Source organism: Eupeodes corollae, chromosome 3 (genome assembly GCF_945859685.1).
Source record: "Eupeodes corollae chromosome 3, idEupCoro1.1, whole genome shotgun sequence".
NCBI classification, from domain to species: Eukaryota; Metazoa; Arthropoda; class Insecta; order Diptera; family Syrphidae; genus Eupeodes; species Eupeodes corollae.
Window position 1 is genome coordinate 110618338 of NC_079149.1, and position 17566 is coordinate 110635903.

Here is a 17566-nt window from a genome sequence, read left to right on the forward strand (position 1 = left end):
CATATTTCAGTAGAAAGTAAATTTGTACGAACTTTAAGTAATGCTTTTTTTAGGTTTTTATATTTTGTCAAGAAACTGTCTATTGGATTTTGCTCAAAATTTGATCGAATGTTGAAATCAATATTACTTATAAGAAAAAAATTAGTTTGAAGCAAAAATCTCAAATGTTTGAAAAGATACTTAAGTCGAAAATCCATTTTTACCAACTTTTAATATTTTTTTTGAGGTTTTTAGTATTTTTGTAAAAAAAACTGTCAATCCGATTTTTCGCTAAAATGTCATTGGATTTTGACAACAATATTTTTTAAGAAATAAAATTAGTTTAAAGCCAATATCTCAATGTTTTGAAAAAAACATTTGAGTCGAAATCAATTTTTAACAACTTTTATTAATTTTTTTAGGGTTTTTGTGTTTTGTAAAAAAAACTGTTAATTCAATTTTTCTCAAAATTGTTCTAAATGATGAAAACAATATTTGTTATAAGTTAAAAATAGTTGGAAGCCAAAACCGAAAATCAATTTTTACCAACTTTTGTTTAATTTTCTTTTCAATTTTAATTTTTTGTAAAAAAAATGTCAATTCGATTTTTCTCAAAAATGTAACGAATGTTGAAAACAATATTTCTTCAAATATAAAATAAGTTTGAAGCCATAATCTCAAGGTTTTGAAAGGATATTTCAGTCGAAATCCAATTTTTACCAACTTTGAGTATTGTTTTTTTTTAGGTTTTTTATTTCTTTATAAAAAAAAATTGTCAATTCGATTTTCTCAAAATGACCAGATGGTGAAAACGTTAGTCTTTAGTGCACAAAATTGTTTTGGAGATAAAATCATTTTTTATTCGTAAAATTTTTGAGGTGACAAATTCTTTTCCAAATTTTTGATTTATAAAATAAGCCTTAATTTTATTTTTTTCCAAAATATATTTCATTGGTATCACGTAACAATTTATAATATAAAATTTAATTCAAGTCTCTAGCGTCATTGGTTCGTAAGATATTTAGGGTGAACCAACATTTTTAACTTTTTTTTTTAAACTGATATGGTAAAAAAATCCACCCTCTTAATTTTCTTGAGGGCCCTTTCTGCATCTTTCTGCATTATAACCTGTATACAAACATTTATTTGAAGTTGTTATCTCTACTGGTTCTTAAGCTATGGACGATGGAAAAACGTCGCGACGCACGTAGGAACGTAGGTACACACGCACGCACAGACATCTTTCCAAAAATCTTTTATTTTCACTCTAGGGACCTTAAAACGTCAAGAAATGTCAAAATTTTCAATTCGAAAAATCGAAACGATTACAATGAAGTCCTATGGAGGTTAAAAACGGTAGGACCAAAACAAATTTTTTGGTTGAAAACCAAAATTCTAATTTTCCCAAAAGCAACAAAATGTTCTTTATTTTTTTTCTTAACTTTCAAACACAAATAAATATTTTTGTATTACTCGAGAAGTGTACCCATATAGAACTATTATTTTCTTTTTAAAATTTAAACAGATTTTAATAAAAAATTTCTAACGATTTAAAACAAAAATAGTTCTCAAAAATTAAGGTCTTTTTTGAAGAATTCAAGTAACATATTCATATTTTGCAGGTGTATTTTTTAATCTTAAATTATAGGAACTTTTTTAAAACAGGCTCTTTGGATGCAGGAGCAGGTCATGCAATTTATTTTCATTATATTGCATTTTAAAAAAGAAACTTTTATTGAATATATGTACTTACTTTAGAGTTTCAACTTGTTTTAAAAACGATTCTATTTTGCAATTTGTTTATCTCATAAATATTTAAAAAGTTTGTTGTTGCACAAGGGCCAGAATAATGCCTTTCACGAACTTGATCGTCAGTCTTTAGTTTATTCGAATATCAAGTGAAAATCTTTCTACCATCACTGAGATTTAGTAAATTATTTTTTTATTAAATAATAATAAAGCAAAAGTATAAATTATTTCAATATATCTGATTATAAACTTCATGTTTTTAAAACGTTAAATTATATTCTTTTAACTTATTAAATTATATACATATTTGTTAATGTAAACGTTATTATTAAATTCCCATTTTTCTCAAACCTTCCCCAATTAATAATAAGTTTGATAATTAAAATGCTTAACGTTACATTTTGTATGATGTGTGAAATTATATGACACCTAACATTTGTTTAAAATTATTATTTAAAACTTATTTCATAAACATTTTTTTATAAATTTTCCCCAAAGCAAACTTAGCTAGACTTAAAATTATAATAAATACATTTTAATATTAAGTATAATTAATTTTAATTTAAATAGACTATTTTGGCAGAATTACTTCAATGAAATTAACTAACTACTACTTAATTTAGGCACTTGAAATATACTTTTATCAATAAAACCCATTGTAAGATTTTTTCTATATGATGTCCAATTTGAATTATCATCCTTAGATTGAGATGTCGCCTTAGTCTTACTTTCTATAAAAATAGGCGGCCGATTTCTTGTGCCCAAAGTTTGTCCTTTATATTGTGTTACTGATTTTACTGTTGAACTATCATTTATTGGTTCCTTGAGTTCTTTTGTGATTTCTTTCGTTCCCGATCGTCCAAAATATGGCCAAGTTTCTCCATTGGGATCTTGAGAGTAAGGAGTTGGAAAATGTTCAATATTATTAAAATGTCCTTCTAGTTTTCCCCATTCGTCAACTTCTTTCATTAAGGGACTATGTCGAGTAGAAGGTTTCTGAGATATTGTATAACCAGCATTATTAGATTTATCGGGATAGTCTGTCCATTTTCCCAAAGCAAATGGTGTAGAATTTGCGGTGGTTATAAGATAGAGGCCATTCGACATGGGATTAGCATTTTCGCCAGCTTCAACTAAATAATTAGTTGGTGGACAAAATCCTAGTAAGTATGAAATATACGAACTACAAGCCCAACCCCAGAAACCTTTGGTTGATCGGATGGATTCCAAGAAGTAAGCAGGTGCTCTCTGATGACTGCATGCAAAGATGTCTAATATGCAAAAAGAAACGTGCGAATAAGTTCATATTTTGTTTGGAATTGTGTTTTGTTTGTATTAATCTTACTTCCAGTACAACCAGGCTGATAGACCCCACCATTCATATAGAAATCCAAATGGCCACATCTTTCGAGTTTTCCCTGGACAAAGGCATTTGTGTGAATAACATCAACGAATTCAGCGTCAGTTGCATCCAATTTATCATCTAGCGAGGAAGTAATGAATAATGGCATAGCTGGATCAAGACCTTTTAAAAGAGAGAAAAGGTATTTTAATGAGTCTAATAATTTAAAATTTTGAAATTTCCCGACTATAAATCCTATATTCTAGACAATTAACAGGTCTTACTCATGTTTTCCTTCTAAACTAAGCCAAATTGAAATCGGAACAGAATTTCGAGTCTGAGTACCTACGATACTCTTACTCTAAAATTATTTAATAACTTTGAATTTGACTCACCAGTTATTCTTGGAAGCAAAAATGATCCCAAATTTCTGGCTACATAACTGGCAACTTGAGCACCAAGTGAAAATCCAATTACATGAATATCCGTTGACCCCAAATCCATAATTCGTTCCACTAATTGTGCTGTACATGCCCCACTGTGTTTTGTATTTTGAGCTGAACTGATGTAACAAGGACCGGGGCAAAGGATACTCCAATCAACGTAAATAATGTTGTATTCACCTTTTTGTAGATATTCTGTAAAAATATATTGTAAGATTATCTTTTTTGAAATAATTTAAAAATTAAAAAAAGAGGCTGAGGTGCGACCCACACTGATAACTTCCCATCCCGTTTGTCGATTGTTCTTGTTTAAAAGTTTGTAGTTCTTCGTGTTGGGTTAGATATCAGTTGAATTATTCTTACAAATTTTCAAATTACCAACAATATTTGTCATATCAAGAAATAGTTTCGTTTGAAAATCCAGTTTTGTTAAAAATAATTTTAACCAATTACAGTAGCATTTTTTAATTTTTTACAAATTGGATGAATGAAATTAATTTGAGAGATATCAAGACCCGAACATAAATTTGTATCAAATTTGCGTACTATTTTTTGAAGATTTTATTTTTTTTATGAAAAAACGGACTATAGGATTATTAAAAAATATTAAATATTGAAAACAATATTTTCTGTGAAATACAAAGAGTTAGAAGACAATATTTTAAAATTTTAAAAAGCTATTTGATTCGAAGGTTAATTTTTAAAATGTTTTAGTATTGTTTTTTTATTATTAAGGTTTTTATTTTTTCTAAAAAAACGTCAATCAGATTTTTCTCAAAATTTCACTGAATATTGACAACAATATTTTTTTAAAAGATAAAGTAGTTTTAAGCCAATATCTCAAAGTATTGCAAAGATATTTGAGTCAAAAATCAATTTTTTGCTTAGGTTTTAAGTTTTTTTGTAAAAAAAAAACTTTCAATTATATTTTGTTCAAAATTTGACTGAATGTTGAAAACAATATTTTTTTAAAAGATAAAAGTAGTTTAAAGCCAATATCTTAAATATTTTGAAAAGATATTTGTGTCGAAAATCTTTACCAACTTTTATACAATTTTCTTTTAAGTTTTATTTTTTTTGTAAGAAAAACTGTCAATTCGACTTTTCTCAAAATGTAACCGAATGTTGAAAACAATATTTCTAATAAGATAAAAAAGTTTGAAGACATAATCTTAAGTTTTTGAAAAAATATTTGAGTCGAAATTCAATTTTTACCAACTTTGAATAATGTGTTTTTTTAGGTTTTATCTTTTTTATAAGAAAACTGTCAATTTAATTTTTCTCAAAATTTTACCACATGTTTTTCGTTTTTTTACCACTTTATTTTTCGTTGCACAAAATTGTTTTTGAGATGAAATCATTTTTATTCGTAAAATTTTCGAGATGACAAATTTTTGTTTTCAGTTTTTTTTTTTGATTTATAAAAAAACATCCTTAATTGTTTTTTTTTTTCAAAAAATATGTTTATTTGGAATGACGTTACAATATATTATATAAAAAAAAGTTAATTCAAGTCTCTAGCGTTTTAAGTTCGTGAGACATTAAGGGTTAACCAACATTTTTATCTTTTTTTAAACTGGTTCTTGAGCTATGGACGACGAAAAAAACTTCGCGAACGTACGGACGTACAAACGTACGTACACACACACGCACATACATACATCTTTCTAAAAATCTTTTATTTCGACTCTAGGGACCTTGAAACGTCGAGAAATGTCAAAATCCGAAAAATCAGACTCATTACAATAACTTCAATCAATAATGCATTTTTGAATCGGTTAAATAGAAAAAGATTTTGAACTTTCCAATTTTTAATCTTCAAAATAAAGCAAAGCAACGTAAGCCCGGTTATACTTAAAGGTATCATGAATGAATCATTTCAGCATAATTGCCAACATTTTTATAAAACAAAATTATACTCACCATCTTTCATCTCAAATAACATATCAAGAAACATATTTGAATTATAACCATGAATTATAATTTTTGTTGGATGTGCTGCATTGAAAAATGAATCACTAATATTTGATTTCTCTAAAGTTGTATCAATCCAAATTCTTTGACGATCCATCATATTTTTTCGTGTGAATAAATAAAATTGAACTTCATTATCCGGACATTGTCGGCTAATGATCCATTTGCAGGGTCCAATACTCATTGTTTGTTCTGGCGGTGGAGATTCTTTCCCATTTTTCAATGGACCACCATATGTGAGATGGGAAAACGCTGTAAAAAATTGAACAAAAATATTACAAGCTCATAAATACTGAAGCATTACATTGTTAGAACAAATATTAATATATATTTTTTTAAATGATTGTAAGCAACATTCAAGGCTTTGAACAAGGCTAGATACATTTAATTAAAGTTGAACTTTAATATTAATTCATTCGTTAAATGGTTTTAGTAAAAAAATTCACATAAACAATAAACATCAACAAATATGACCCCAATAAACTTTGCATTCATTTTGTTGTATTCCAATAAGGCCGGCAGAAGTAATTATGTTAAAACAGTTTACTTATAGAACTTACCCAAAATTAACATCACCATCAAAAGAAGAACTTCCATTTTTATCCAATTGTTGTCCATGGCACAAATTTAAATTTTCTGCATTCTTTTGCTCTCAAAATCACAAGGTTTAAAATAAATGCACAACTTCTTAACATTTAACAAAAAAAAAACTAACTAACACTTTTCCCTTGAGTTAGTAGTTTCTCCACTTCATAATTCCATGAGTCTAATTTCCACTTTAGGTTCGTCGTTGTAAGTTTTGTACAGACATTTAAAAGAAATAGCATCGTATTCGTATAATCTAAACGCGTCTATTGACTACTCAAAATACAATACAAAATAAAAAGTGTCAATTTGCTACCGCATTGGATTTCAATTAATAAAAAACGTGTATAACATCAACGGCGGTGGCTGCGACGATAACGACCAACAGACAACGACAGACGGACGGACACAATGAAGAACTATCGAAGACCGAAGCCGGCAGTTCTGCAAAGAAATACAATTTCCATGAAACTTTATAGAAATATCAAAAACAAAAACGAAAAGAAAAGAAATCAATCGAGTGTGTGAGTGGTGTTAATTTAATTTGCTTAAGATATTCGTAACATGACGATTAACCATAAGTTTCTTTTAGCGAATTTAATTGGGCCATTTTGATATAAAAGAAGCTGTGATTGTTGAAGATAATAATATCAATGTATCTTACATACCTACCTTTTGCAGTTTAGGCTCGCAAAGATTGTACAAAAAAGTTATAAGCTTTATACAAAGATGACTGATATGCGGATTGCGGAAAAGAAATGAGCTTAATTAATTATACACACATTTCCAGCGAAATAATAAAAGTATTTACACTCAATCAGATAACAGCTCCAATAATTCGGTCAAGCTTTAATCAGGGCCGGCACGGAAAAAGTAGAAAAAGGGCCTTGTTGAAACAAGGTTTATTTGGTGTTAAGGCAGTATTTAACTTTTTTCACTGTCGGAATTTTTTGTAAAAAGTCCACATTCAAATTTTTATTAAGTCTAGAAATATTACAAAGTATGCAGTTTCATTGACTATTGATACAAAATTGTGAGCGCCAGCTTTGAAATATATTTTTAGTGGCTCAATGATTTTTCTGAAGAACCTTTATGTGACTCTACAAATAATTTAAACGAATAAAAAATCAAAAGTTTAATAAGCGAACCAAATGTACTTAAGGTGGACTGGATAGCTGATTACGAATGTGAAGTTCCAGTAACACAATAAGGTTCATTGTTCGAAATACTTCATTTGAAAAATTGATTTTAAACGCGTGATTAATAATTTTAAAAACCATTTGCAGAGTAGATAAAGACCTAAGACAATCAAAGAATTTTAAGAGCTTCAGATATGAAATGTGTAGACAAGATCTTCAAAACAAATACGTTGTTTTTATTAATATTTAATTCACAGAATATGGATGTTTTATAGTATAATAAAATAGCGTTTGACGTTTTTCCTTTCAAATAAATGTTTTGTCCAAAAATTGAAAATTCTAATTTTCTCAAAAACGAACATATTTTCATTAAATTTTCCCTAATTTTCTATAGTTGTCTTCTTTCGAAAAATAAAACATATTTTTGTAATGCTCCAGAGAAAGGTATCCTTACGTTGTTTTGTTTTTAAATTTTCTCAGGAACTCATGAGCCGATTTCAATTACTTTATTCTACTCAAGCTCTTATACTTAAATGAAAAATTAATATTAATATATTATAAATAACTGCATACTAATAATATTTTTAAATATAACTAAAACAAAAAATTATGTATGCAAACAAAATTAATTTAAAAAAAAATCTAACGATTTACAAAATCAAATTCTGAAAAAACATTAAGGTTTTTTTTTTAAAAATCACACATACATACATTGGCTGGCGCAACAGTCCGTTTGAGAACTAGGGCCTAGGGCCTAGTGACTGACAACTCTCAACCATTCCTGTGTGCGAGTACTGTTGTCTGGGATGGAAGGGACCTACAGTTTTAAGCCGAATCCGAACGGCAAATTTGAGAAAGCACTTTTCATGACAAGCATCACTCTTGGAGAATTAGTCAATTCCTCGCAAGAAACAGTACCCTTGAAAAAAAAACTTTAGGTGGCATAGGCAAGGATCGAAACCAAGACCTCTCGCATGACAGTGTATCGTACTAACCATCATGCCACGGGTACTGGCTTTTGCAAAATCAACTGAATTTAAATTTTTGGAGTTTAATAGCTGAAACACAAACACGATTTCAACCACAGTAATTCAATCCATGTTATCACAATTGGTCATAAGAAAACGTTAAAAGGTAAGTTATTGAAATATACGTAGAATAATTATCTAAATTTTTTCTTAAAAAGGTTTCATTTTTGTAGAACAAAAAATGAGTTTCGAAGAAATCCTTATAGATTGGAGAACTCGGTAGATTAAGCTCCCGGACTCACCAACATCTCTCAGTCTCAGTCATCGAAGCGCAGACGAAGCCGAAGCATGTTTGTGTTTCAGCCATAAATCTTAAATTATAGTAAGTATTTTTAAACAGTTTAGAAAAAAACAATTAATACAAATATTAACAAAGGTAGTAACATATTCGGATAACTTGTTAACATTTATGAGACATTATGAGTTAAAAAAATGTAAACAATTTTTAGGGTACCATGTTCAAACCTTTAAAACACTATTTAATATAAGTTTAATGTATTTTTTAAAGTTTAATAACTTAACACTTAATTCAAAACAAAATTACAATACACAATTAATATCTTAGCATTAAGCACAAATTTTATAAAAATCTATCTGTGAGGCAACAAAGCTTCCTTTCCAATGGCATAAGGTGATTTCGAATTCGTATAAACAAATATAACACCACGGGATCTGAAATAAAAACAAATAAAATAGAATAAAATAAAGCAAATTAAAATAAAAATAAATAAAAATAATGATTGGAAATACATTTTAATAATATTCAAAATTAGAAGTAAAGTTTATAACTCCAGAAAAATCATCTCCATATTTTGTAAATGCGTGTTTCTCAGAGGATGAATCAAGTGATAGTTGTTGAAAAGGCCAACCCAAAAAAAAAGTTCAAACAGATTAAAAACTACTCTTTTAAACAACGCAATTTTTAATATAACGTTAGGCACATTTAATTTTAACATACTTAACCTTTAAATCGGTGTGATTTTGCTCAAATTTTTAAAATAAAGTTTTTGTCTTGAAATTTATATAATTTAGCATTTGTCGTTACTGGAACTAGTTTTAAGGCTACTATTAATCAATTACAGATATCGATTAAAATCAATATTCATTTTATTTTATTTTAAAAATAGTTAAAGGATTTCATAAGCTTAAATTTTTATTTTATAAAGTGTTTGTATAGAAAGAAAAACGACAAAATAATGTATATTAAGAAAAACGTAAAATAGTTTTCAAAATATGGAATATACATATATTTGAATCAAACTTTTAATTTTAACTTGAAACATATAAGAACTATGTTACGAAAACAAGTTTCCAATGTTTACAAATACGAATTGATAGATTTTTATTAAATTTTCTTTAAAAAAAAATGCTATTAACTTATCTTCATTCAATAAAAAAATGTATTTTTGTATTGCTACGGAAGGGTATCCAAGCAGCAGCGTAATTTAGTTTTAATTTTCTCAGGAACTCAAGAATCGATTGTAATATTTTTTGTATGCACAAGTTCTCAAATTGTTTTAATATTATTTGATGATCAAAAATGTTAGCATTTTTGTTTTGGATTAAAATAATTTTTTTTTTATTTAAAAATTCGGTATCTCGAAAACGGGTCAAAAGTTTAGTTTAAGCATTTCAAGTAACTGCATACCAACTGGTTTGGGATGCGACCCACACATGTAACATTAAAAAAATGTATTACAATATTTTGTATGAAATAAATAAATTAATCGTTTTAATTTTTTGTTGTTTTTAAAAATGTTGTCAGTTGATTTTTAGTGGAAATCCAATTTTAGTAGCATCTCCTGAAAGTTTTTACTTTTTATATAAACAAATATTTCTTAGATTTGATTTTTCTAAGAAGTTAAGCACGCAATGCTATCATTTTGAAGGCAATACATTCATTTATTCACGAGATATCGAGAATAATTTTTAACAACTGTTTGTATTTTTTGAATTTCTAATAATTTTAATAAACTTCAAAAACAATATTCTTTATAAAATGAAATTAATTTAAAGACAAACTCTTAAATTTCTGAAAAGATATTTGAGTCGATTTTCCATTTTTACCAACTTCAAGTGATGTTTTTTAGGTTTATATTTTTACATGCAACATATAGGAACTATTTCGCAAGTTTTGCACTCGTGTAAAATTTCGAACTAGAGATTTTAATCAAACATGACATTATGATGGTACAGAAGTAAAAAAGTAAAAAAAGCGATTTGAAGTTAAGGTTTTAGCAGATTCTCGTTAGGGGTTTTTTCATTTTTTTTTTAAGAAACGAAAATTCAAATTTTCTCAAAAACAAACCGATATATATTTTTTTAATTTTCTCTAAAATTTAATTTGTTAACGTGGCTTCTTTAAGAAAGAAGTATTGCTCCAAAAAGGCACCGCTCATAGAACCGTTATTTTGTTTTTTAATTTTCTCAGCAACTTATATTGCTGCTTTTTTTTGGGGATGAGTTGTCCTAGGATGAGTTGTGTCTTGGCATTTAACTATCTTACCGACAAAAATGGTGTGTATTCGATAAGTTCATTGAAATACACAATCTATTTCCCTCGACATAATATATTATCTAAGTATTTTAAATTTTTATTATAATAAAAAGTTAAGTTTTTTCAACAAATCCGCATAGTCTACGGAAAATTCTCTTTGTTTTTACATCTTATTTGTTAAAATTTGCTAAGTATGAGAGCATTAAAAGGTAGACATGCTAACGAAATAGAACACTTGATTTATTTAATTTTTTAAACAACTGCATAGCAAAAATATTTTTAAGAAGAAATCGAAAATTTGTATAAAACAGGTCTAACGAATTTCAAACAAAACAATTGAAAAATGGAGTTTTTTTTTGACAATTCAAATGGCATTTATATATCTTTAAAGACAAACTTATTTTACAAGTATATTTTTAAATCTTGTAAAGGTATTTACTTTTTTACCCAGACTCTTTGGTATCACGCTATATTTTATCATATAAGATTTAATTCAAGACACTGTCGTTATGGGTTCGTTAAAAAAAATTATATACAAAAAAAAATATCTATCAAAACAAGAACACACATATTGTTTTGTTATTTTCTATCGCACAATTGAAATTCAGAAGTTCAATTTTCATATGCCCTCAAAAAGTGACACTTCAAAGTTCTGATAAGCCTACCATCAGAACTTTATAAATGCGCTTTTGAACTATCAAAATATAAGGAAACACCAAGGAACTACTATTTTAATATATAGAAAATCACTTTTAACACTTCAACGAACAAGTTAATGGACTTTTTTGAACCTTTATCTTTTTTTTATGTTTTTAAGAACACGGAATCATCAAACACATGGTCGTTTGTTTACATTTTAAAACAACTATACACATAAAAAAAAAAAAACTTTTTTTCATATTTGACTTAACTGCTCAACATTTCACCGGCAAACTGTTCTGGTAGCAGTAGAAAAGTATTGATTTTTCTAGAATGTTTACTTAGGTACGATTTATTTTTCTTATCGGACATATAACTTTTATCATTGAGCTTTTATATCAGTTTTAAATGGTTATGATTTAAATTATTATTATGGACTTATACATACATGTTAACGTAAGATATGCCAATAAAAGCAAATAACAGAAAATATATATTTCTTTGAAACTCACTCTTTCGAACAGTGTTCACCCATCAGAGCAATATCTGAATTAATAATATTGGAACTATTGCCACACCAACCGAATATGTACTGAAAGTAGCTGGAGCATCGTACACCCCAAAACCCATCGTCATAGTCATCACCACCGCCACTGCCGCCGCCACCAACGTCAGGGCTTTTTATCGATTCCTTAAAGTAAACCGGTGCCATCGTATGGCTACAAAGTGGGATATCTGATGATGTGATGGAATCAACAAAAAAATTAATATACTATCTTTTTATTATGTCACCACAAAAAATAATATGAAAATACTTTTGCTATCATTGCAAGCAGGTTGAAGCTGACCACCATTCATATAGAAATCCACATGTCCACAAGATTCAATTTTACCATAAATACCAGCATTGGTATGAACAACATCAACAAACTCAGCATCAGTTCGATCGAGTTTAAGGTCATTTTGAGAAGTTCCAAAGAATGGTAGAGCTGGATCAAGTCCTAAAGATAAAGATGTTATGTGTTTCTAATACAAATAAGAAGCCACTTTTTGGATTTCATAAGAACCTGTTATACGTCTGACTTTTTTACCAGTTGATCTCTCTAAGGCATTACTAGCAAAGCCTGCAACATGTGCACCTAAGCTAAATCCAATTATATGCAGCTCTGTCGGATTAAACTCCGAGTTGTCGGCAGCAAGTTGCATAAGAAAGGTAGCTATACATTCACCAGCTTGAATGGTATTTACAGCAGCTGAAGGGTAGCACGGTACGGCAGCTAATGTGCCCCAATCAACAGTGATAACATTGGTAGAGTTATACTTTAAATATTCTATAAGTGATCCACACATTTAATTTGATTCTAAAACCATAACGTTTTTAACATGACATTTACCAAGATGAATTGCCTTAGTTTGTTCGTATTCAAGTCCTCCTCCATATCCGTGTATGACCAATTTATACTGATTACCGGGATTAACCCACTGTGGCAGAAGTGTTCGTGAACTATTTATTAAATAAGGTTCATATTGAGGATGATCACTGGTTGAGACATAAAATTTAACAAATTCACTTTCGCACTCTTCCCAATATTGCACAACACAAGAACCCAAAGTTATATTTAGTCCAGCTGATTTTTGAATTGAAGTCAATAAAACAACAACCACGATCACAAAAATAACTTTTTTATGAAATAAATTCATTATAAAGTTGTTTGACTTTTTAATACGAACCTCTTCATGAGGAATGGAAACAATAATCCACTGTATATCAACATCTACTCAACAGGCAAGACACTGCAATACATTGATCACTTTGGTTAACTTAGAAGTCTTATGCGTGAACCTTTTGGAACTCAGTTTGAATAATAATTGTATGTACAAAATGGAGAAAATGGAATTTCCTTAAAACAAAATTTAAATAACCTCACTTGGTTGATACAAGTAGGTAAGGTACCTTACCTACAATTTCAGTGGAGACGACCACCGAAGAGCGCCACAGTTCTATTTAAACTTTAAATGCAATATGTTTTTAATTTATTTTTTAAGCACGTGACAAAATTACTTAAAAAATAATAACAAAAGAAAGACTTTCACCCATTTTAAATGCAAAATATTTAACTGTTGAAAAAATCTACTTAAAGAGTACGAAAAAAGTATATTTTTTTCAAACATTTGTGTAAAAAGGTGAGTCAACATTTTGTATGCCTATAAGTACGTTCATAACGTAACCATTATGAAAATGTTATTTTAAAATTTATTTTTGAGATCTATAGAAATTTGGTAACCATATTTTGTTTGTTTGATTTCCTGACGTGCATCCACAAGTGCAAATAGTGTAAGTCGGTTAATTTCAAAATTGGAGGGAACAGTATTGGCCAGAGCATTCCACATTCTTGATGTGTGGTTTAGGAAAGAATCTCTAACCTTCACAGTACGCCCGAAATTGAGCTTAAGAGTAAACTGATTAGCATTCTTAGATGTGCTAGTACTACGGATGAACTGTCTTAGGGGTGGAATACAAGCTAATTCGACAGAACATTGCTTGTGAAAATATCGATAAGACAACGAAAGTCATGTAACATTGCAGCGATGTTCGAGAGATGTAAATGTTTCGGTTAAACATTTATCGCCGCCTATCATTTTTAAAGCTCTTTTTTGGATCATATATAAGAGATTTAGATTTGTTTTAGGGGCACCTGGGCCAATATGCGAGTTATACTCCAGTTTTGAACGAATGGAGGATTTGTAAATTACAGCCAAATCAGAAACAGTCGAACAATTTCTTACTCTATCGGAGAAATCCTAAGCACCTAGCAGTATTTTTGGCAATGTTGAATAAGTGATCATTTTATAATAAGTGATCGGTGATACGCATACCGAGAACTAAAAGTTGATTAGTTTTCTGGATTCAAGTGACACTCATGGATAATGGCATCTGGAACGGCTTACGCTTTAACAACAGAAGACAGAGTTTTTGCACCATTAAATTCTACACAGTTAATAATTCCCCATTGGACAATTTTGTAGAGATCAGAATTTAATGAGCCGTTGAAGTTGCCATCTGAAGGACAATGATGTTAATCTTGACACAAATATAAAAAGCTGAGGGTATTGTCGTAAGGATTAGAAGTGGCAAACAAGTGGTTGTTAATAAATATCAGGAATAGAGTTTGAAACAAAACGGAGCCCTAGCAATTTCACACTTGCGACCATCCAATACAACTTATAAAAGTAGTTTCTAATTCAACGTAAAAATATTCATCAATACCAAAAGCACGCATTTTCGATAAGAAAACTTGGTGACAAACTCTACCAAATGCTTATGAAATATCAAGCGCAATAATCTTACTTTCTCCTAAACGTTGTACAGATTTATTCGGTTATTAAGAACTTATCGTTTATAAGTCTAAGTAAGTTTAGAAAAATCACCTTTGTTTATTTTTATATTTGGTGTTTTTTTAATTTTACCAAAATCTGAACTCCATTAACTTCTCTGTGATTGTTTTAAAACTGCAAAACCTCTGCTTTCAACACGAAGAAGATTGATTGACCTTTAAGGGGTATTATTGTTATCTAAAAATCAATCCCTTTCTATTGCTGTGCCCATCATTGAATAAGACCAATTTTACAAGAAGTTATGGGCAAAAATTCATGGCCAAACTTAAAATGCGAATATCTCGCTTAAAATGCGTCCTATATTTTTCTTGATTCTTGATCTAGAGTCTAGACTACCAAAAAGCTGAAATTTAAGAGTTGTGAATTACGGTTGAGATGGAACTGTAGCTTGCCTGAGAGCTGTTTTGTAGACAACTATGTTGTTGGTAGTTTTTGCACGATCCACTTAAGGTAGAGCTTGGTGAATTAAAGTTCCAAGTTTGAAGTCTATGACACTTGAAAAACTAACTAGGTCTAAATTTACGTTCAAAGAACGCAGTTGACTGCAAATGATATCACTTATGTTGTCTGAACCTGTCCAATTATAATATAAAGGCTATTTGAATAGTATTTTTGTTGAATATAAGTTTTACATTTTTTGAAAAATGTTTCTTTTTTTTAATAAAAAATAAAATACTGGGAAGATAAATTATCTAAAGAAATCTTTTAAAATTTAAAACAACCTACTCGTTTTGTTAAGGGGTTTAACAATTTACTAGTTACCAATTTGCCAATAATTTCTTAATTTACTGAGGTACTCCAAAGACTTAAAACTTTCTTTTTGTTTTGCTAATTACTAAATTACTAATTACTTTTATTAAAAAACGACAATCCAAACATCTCTAAAAAGTAGAATTCCCCACTGTTGACTGGACAATTCAATCCCCTGCTCTAATATTAATTATTGTAAAGGTGTCATATGGATCTAGGAAATTGCTTAAAGCCAAAGTAGCTATTCTGGGATTTTGAATACTTTATGCAATTCTTGCAGTAGAAGTGGTACTTAGACTTTTAAAATTGACGAACTCAAATTAAGAATAAACAACCATTGAAACACAAGTTATTTTACTATAATCTAATATTTTGTTATTTTTTTTTAAAACGACATTTTTTAGATGGTGAGTGGAATAGTAATAGTGTTGAAGTTAATTTTAATGGAAGTATTAATTTCTAACTTTGAAATTCAAGAAAAATGTTGTCCTCTTTTTATTACTTGAGAATAAAACATAAACATCAGTTTTGTCAAAATAACATACAATTTTCATGAAGTAGATTTTTCAAAACTGATATATGTATTTATAGCGCACTATTTGGGCAGCTGTCATCTTTTAATATTTGACAAGTAGAAATTAAGCCATTACTTAAACCGCAATGGATGCAATTCAACGATCCATTCAAATTGTTTAAATTGGAAGTTTTGAAGTCACTGAATAACTAAATGACTATTTTCGGGTTGTCGTGAAGCACGATCTTAAATAGTTGATGAAAAGATAAGTTTTTGATTCCTTGTTAACTTCCCATAGGGAGTTATTGTAATCAGTCCGATTTTTCGGATTGAAAATTTCGACATTTCTCGACGATTCAAGTTCTCTAGAGTCGAACAAAAAGATTTTAATAAAGATTTTATATTATACATTGTAACGTAATACCAAACCAGTATATTTTTTGGAAAAAATCCAATTAAAGTTTTTTTTATAAATCGAAAAACTGAACAAAAAATTAGACAACTCGAACATTTTACGAATAAAAAATGATTTCATCTTCTACATATGGTAAAATTTTGAGAAAAATCAAACTGACAATTTTTTTTATAAGAAATTAAAACCTAAAAAAAAATTACTCAAAGTTGGTAAAAATTGAATTTCGACTCAAATATCTTTTCGAAAACTTGAGATTACGGCTTCAAACTTAGAAGTAGTTTGTTTATAAAAATCCAACAGTCCATTTTTTCATAAAAAAATAAAATCTACAAAAATTAGTACGCAAATTTGGTAGAAATTGATGTTCGGTTCTTGATATCTCTCAAATTAATTTTATTCATCCAACTTGTAAAAATTTAAGAAATGCTACTAAAATTAGTAAAAATTTGTTTTCAACTGAAAATCTATTTAACAAAACTAGATTTTCAAACTAAACTATTTCCTCAAATGAAAAATATTGTTGGTAACTTTAAAATTTTTAAGAATAATTCAACTGATAACTTTTTTAACCCAGCACGAAACAAACTTTTAAGCCAGAGCCAAGTTATAAATGTGGGTCTCATTTCAGGTCTTTTTTATCTTTAGAATTATGATTTGTAGGCATTTGGCATATAAATAACTTGGTCCCACCGATCTTGTAACGCAAGAACTCAAAGCGAAAGACGTCCAGACGATATTACATTTACTTTCAAAAACATAGAGCTACTTACCATAAAATCTCAATTTTAGAAAAACAACTTCTACCTGGCTTTTTAATATACCAATTCTCCACAATCATTCATGCAGTAAAGATAAGATTAATTCGTTACTTAGTCATGTAATGGTGTCAGAAGTGGGATTTAAACCCAAGTCTGCTTTGTTTTTCATTTCAATCCTTGTATAATCTTTAAATATACGAATTTTAATTTAATTTCATATAAAGAACTTAGAATATTGAAAATAAATTTGTAAACTTAAAAATGTCCTGAATCAAAAAAATTATTATTGTTTTATGTTCATAAAGTCATAGAATTATTATTCTGTTATTATATTGTTCTTATAAGATTATGAATTCAA

General features: G+C 28.7%; 1 protein-coding gene across 1 annotated transcript; it reads right to left on the minus strand.

Moving 5' to 3' along the window:
- Positions 1–670: 670 nt before the first annotated feature.
- Positions 671–13197, minus strand: LOC129950742 (uncharacterized). The gene is made up of 9 exons (XM_056062664.1): positions 12770–13197; positions 12443–12706; positions 12191–12376; positions 11888–12110; positions 8904–8911; positions 5437–5769; positions 3466–3708; positions 3074–3253; positions 671–2999 (listed from the first exon to the last, which is right to left on the minus strand). The coding sequence occupies exons 1-9, from the start codon at positions 13074–13076 to the stop codon at positions 2332–2334; spliced, it is 2412 nt and encodes an 803-aa protein (XP_055918639.1). The 5' UTR covers positions 13077–13197; the 3' UTR covers positions 671–2331.
- Between the last annotated feature and the right edge of the window lie 4369 nt (positions 13198–17566).

Bases quoted from the DNA above. Each gene is read 5' to 3' on its own strand.
- LOC129950742 (XM_056062664.1), bottom strand. From the start codon at position 13,076: ATGAATTTATTTCATAAAAAAGTTATTTTTGTGATCGTGGTTGTTGTT. The intron at 12,377-12,442 runs GTTCTTATGAAA...CTTTATCTTTAG, and splicing joins AAAAGTCAGACGTATAACAG to GACTTGATCCAGCTCTACCA. The intron at 3,000-3,073 runs GTAAGATTAATA...TTTGCATATTAG, and splicing joins TCAGCCTGGTTGTACTGGAA to ACATCTTTGCATGCAGTCAT.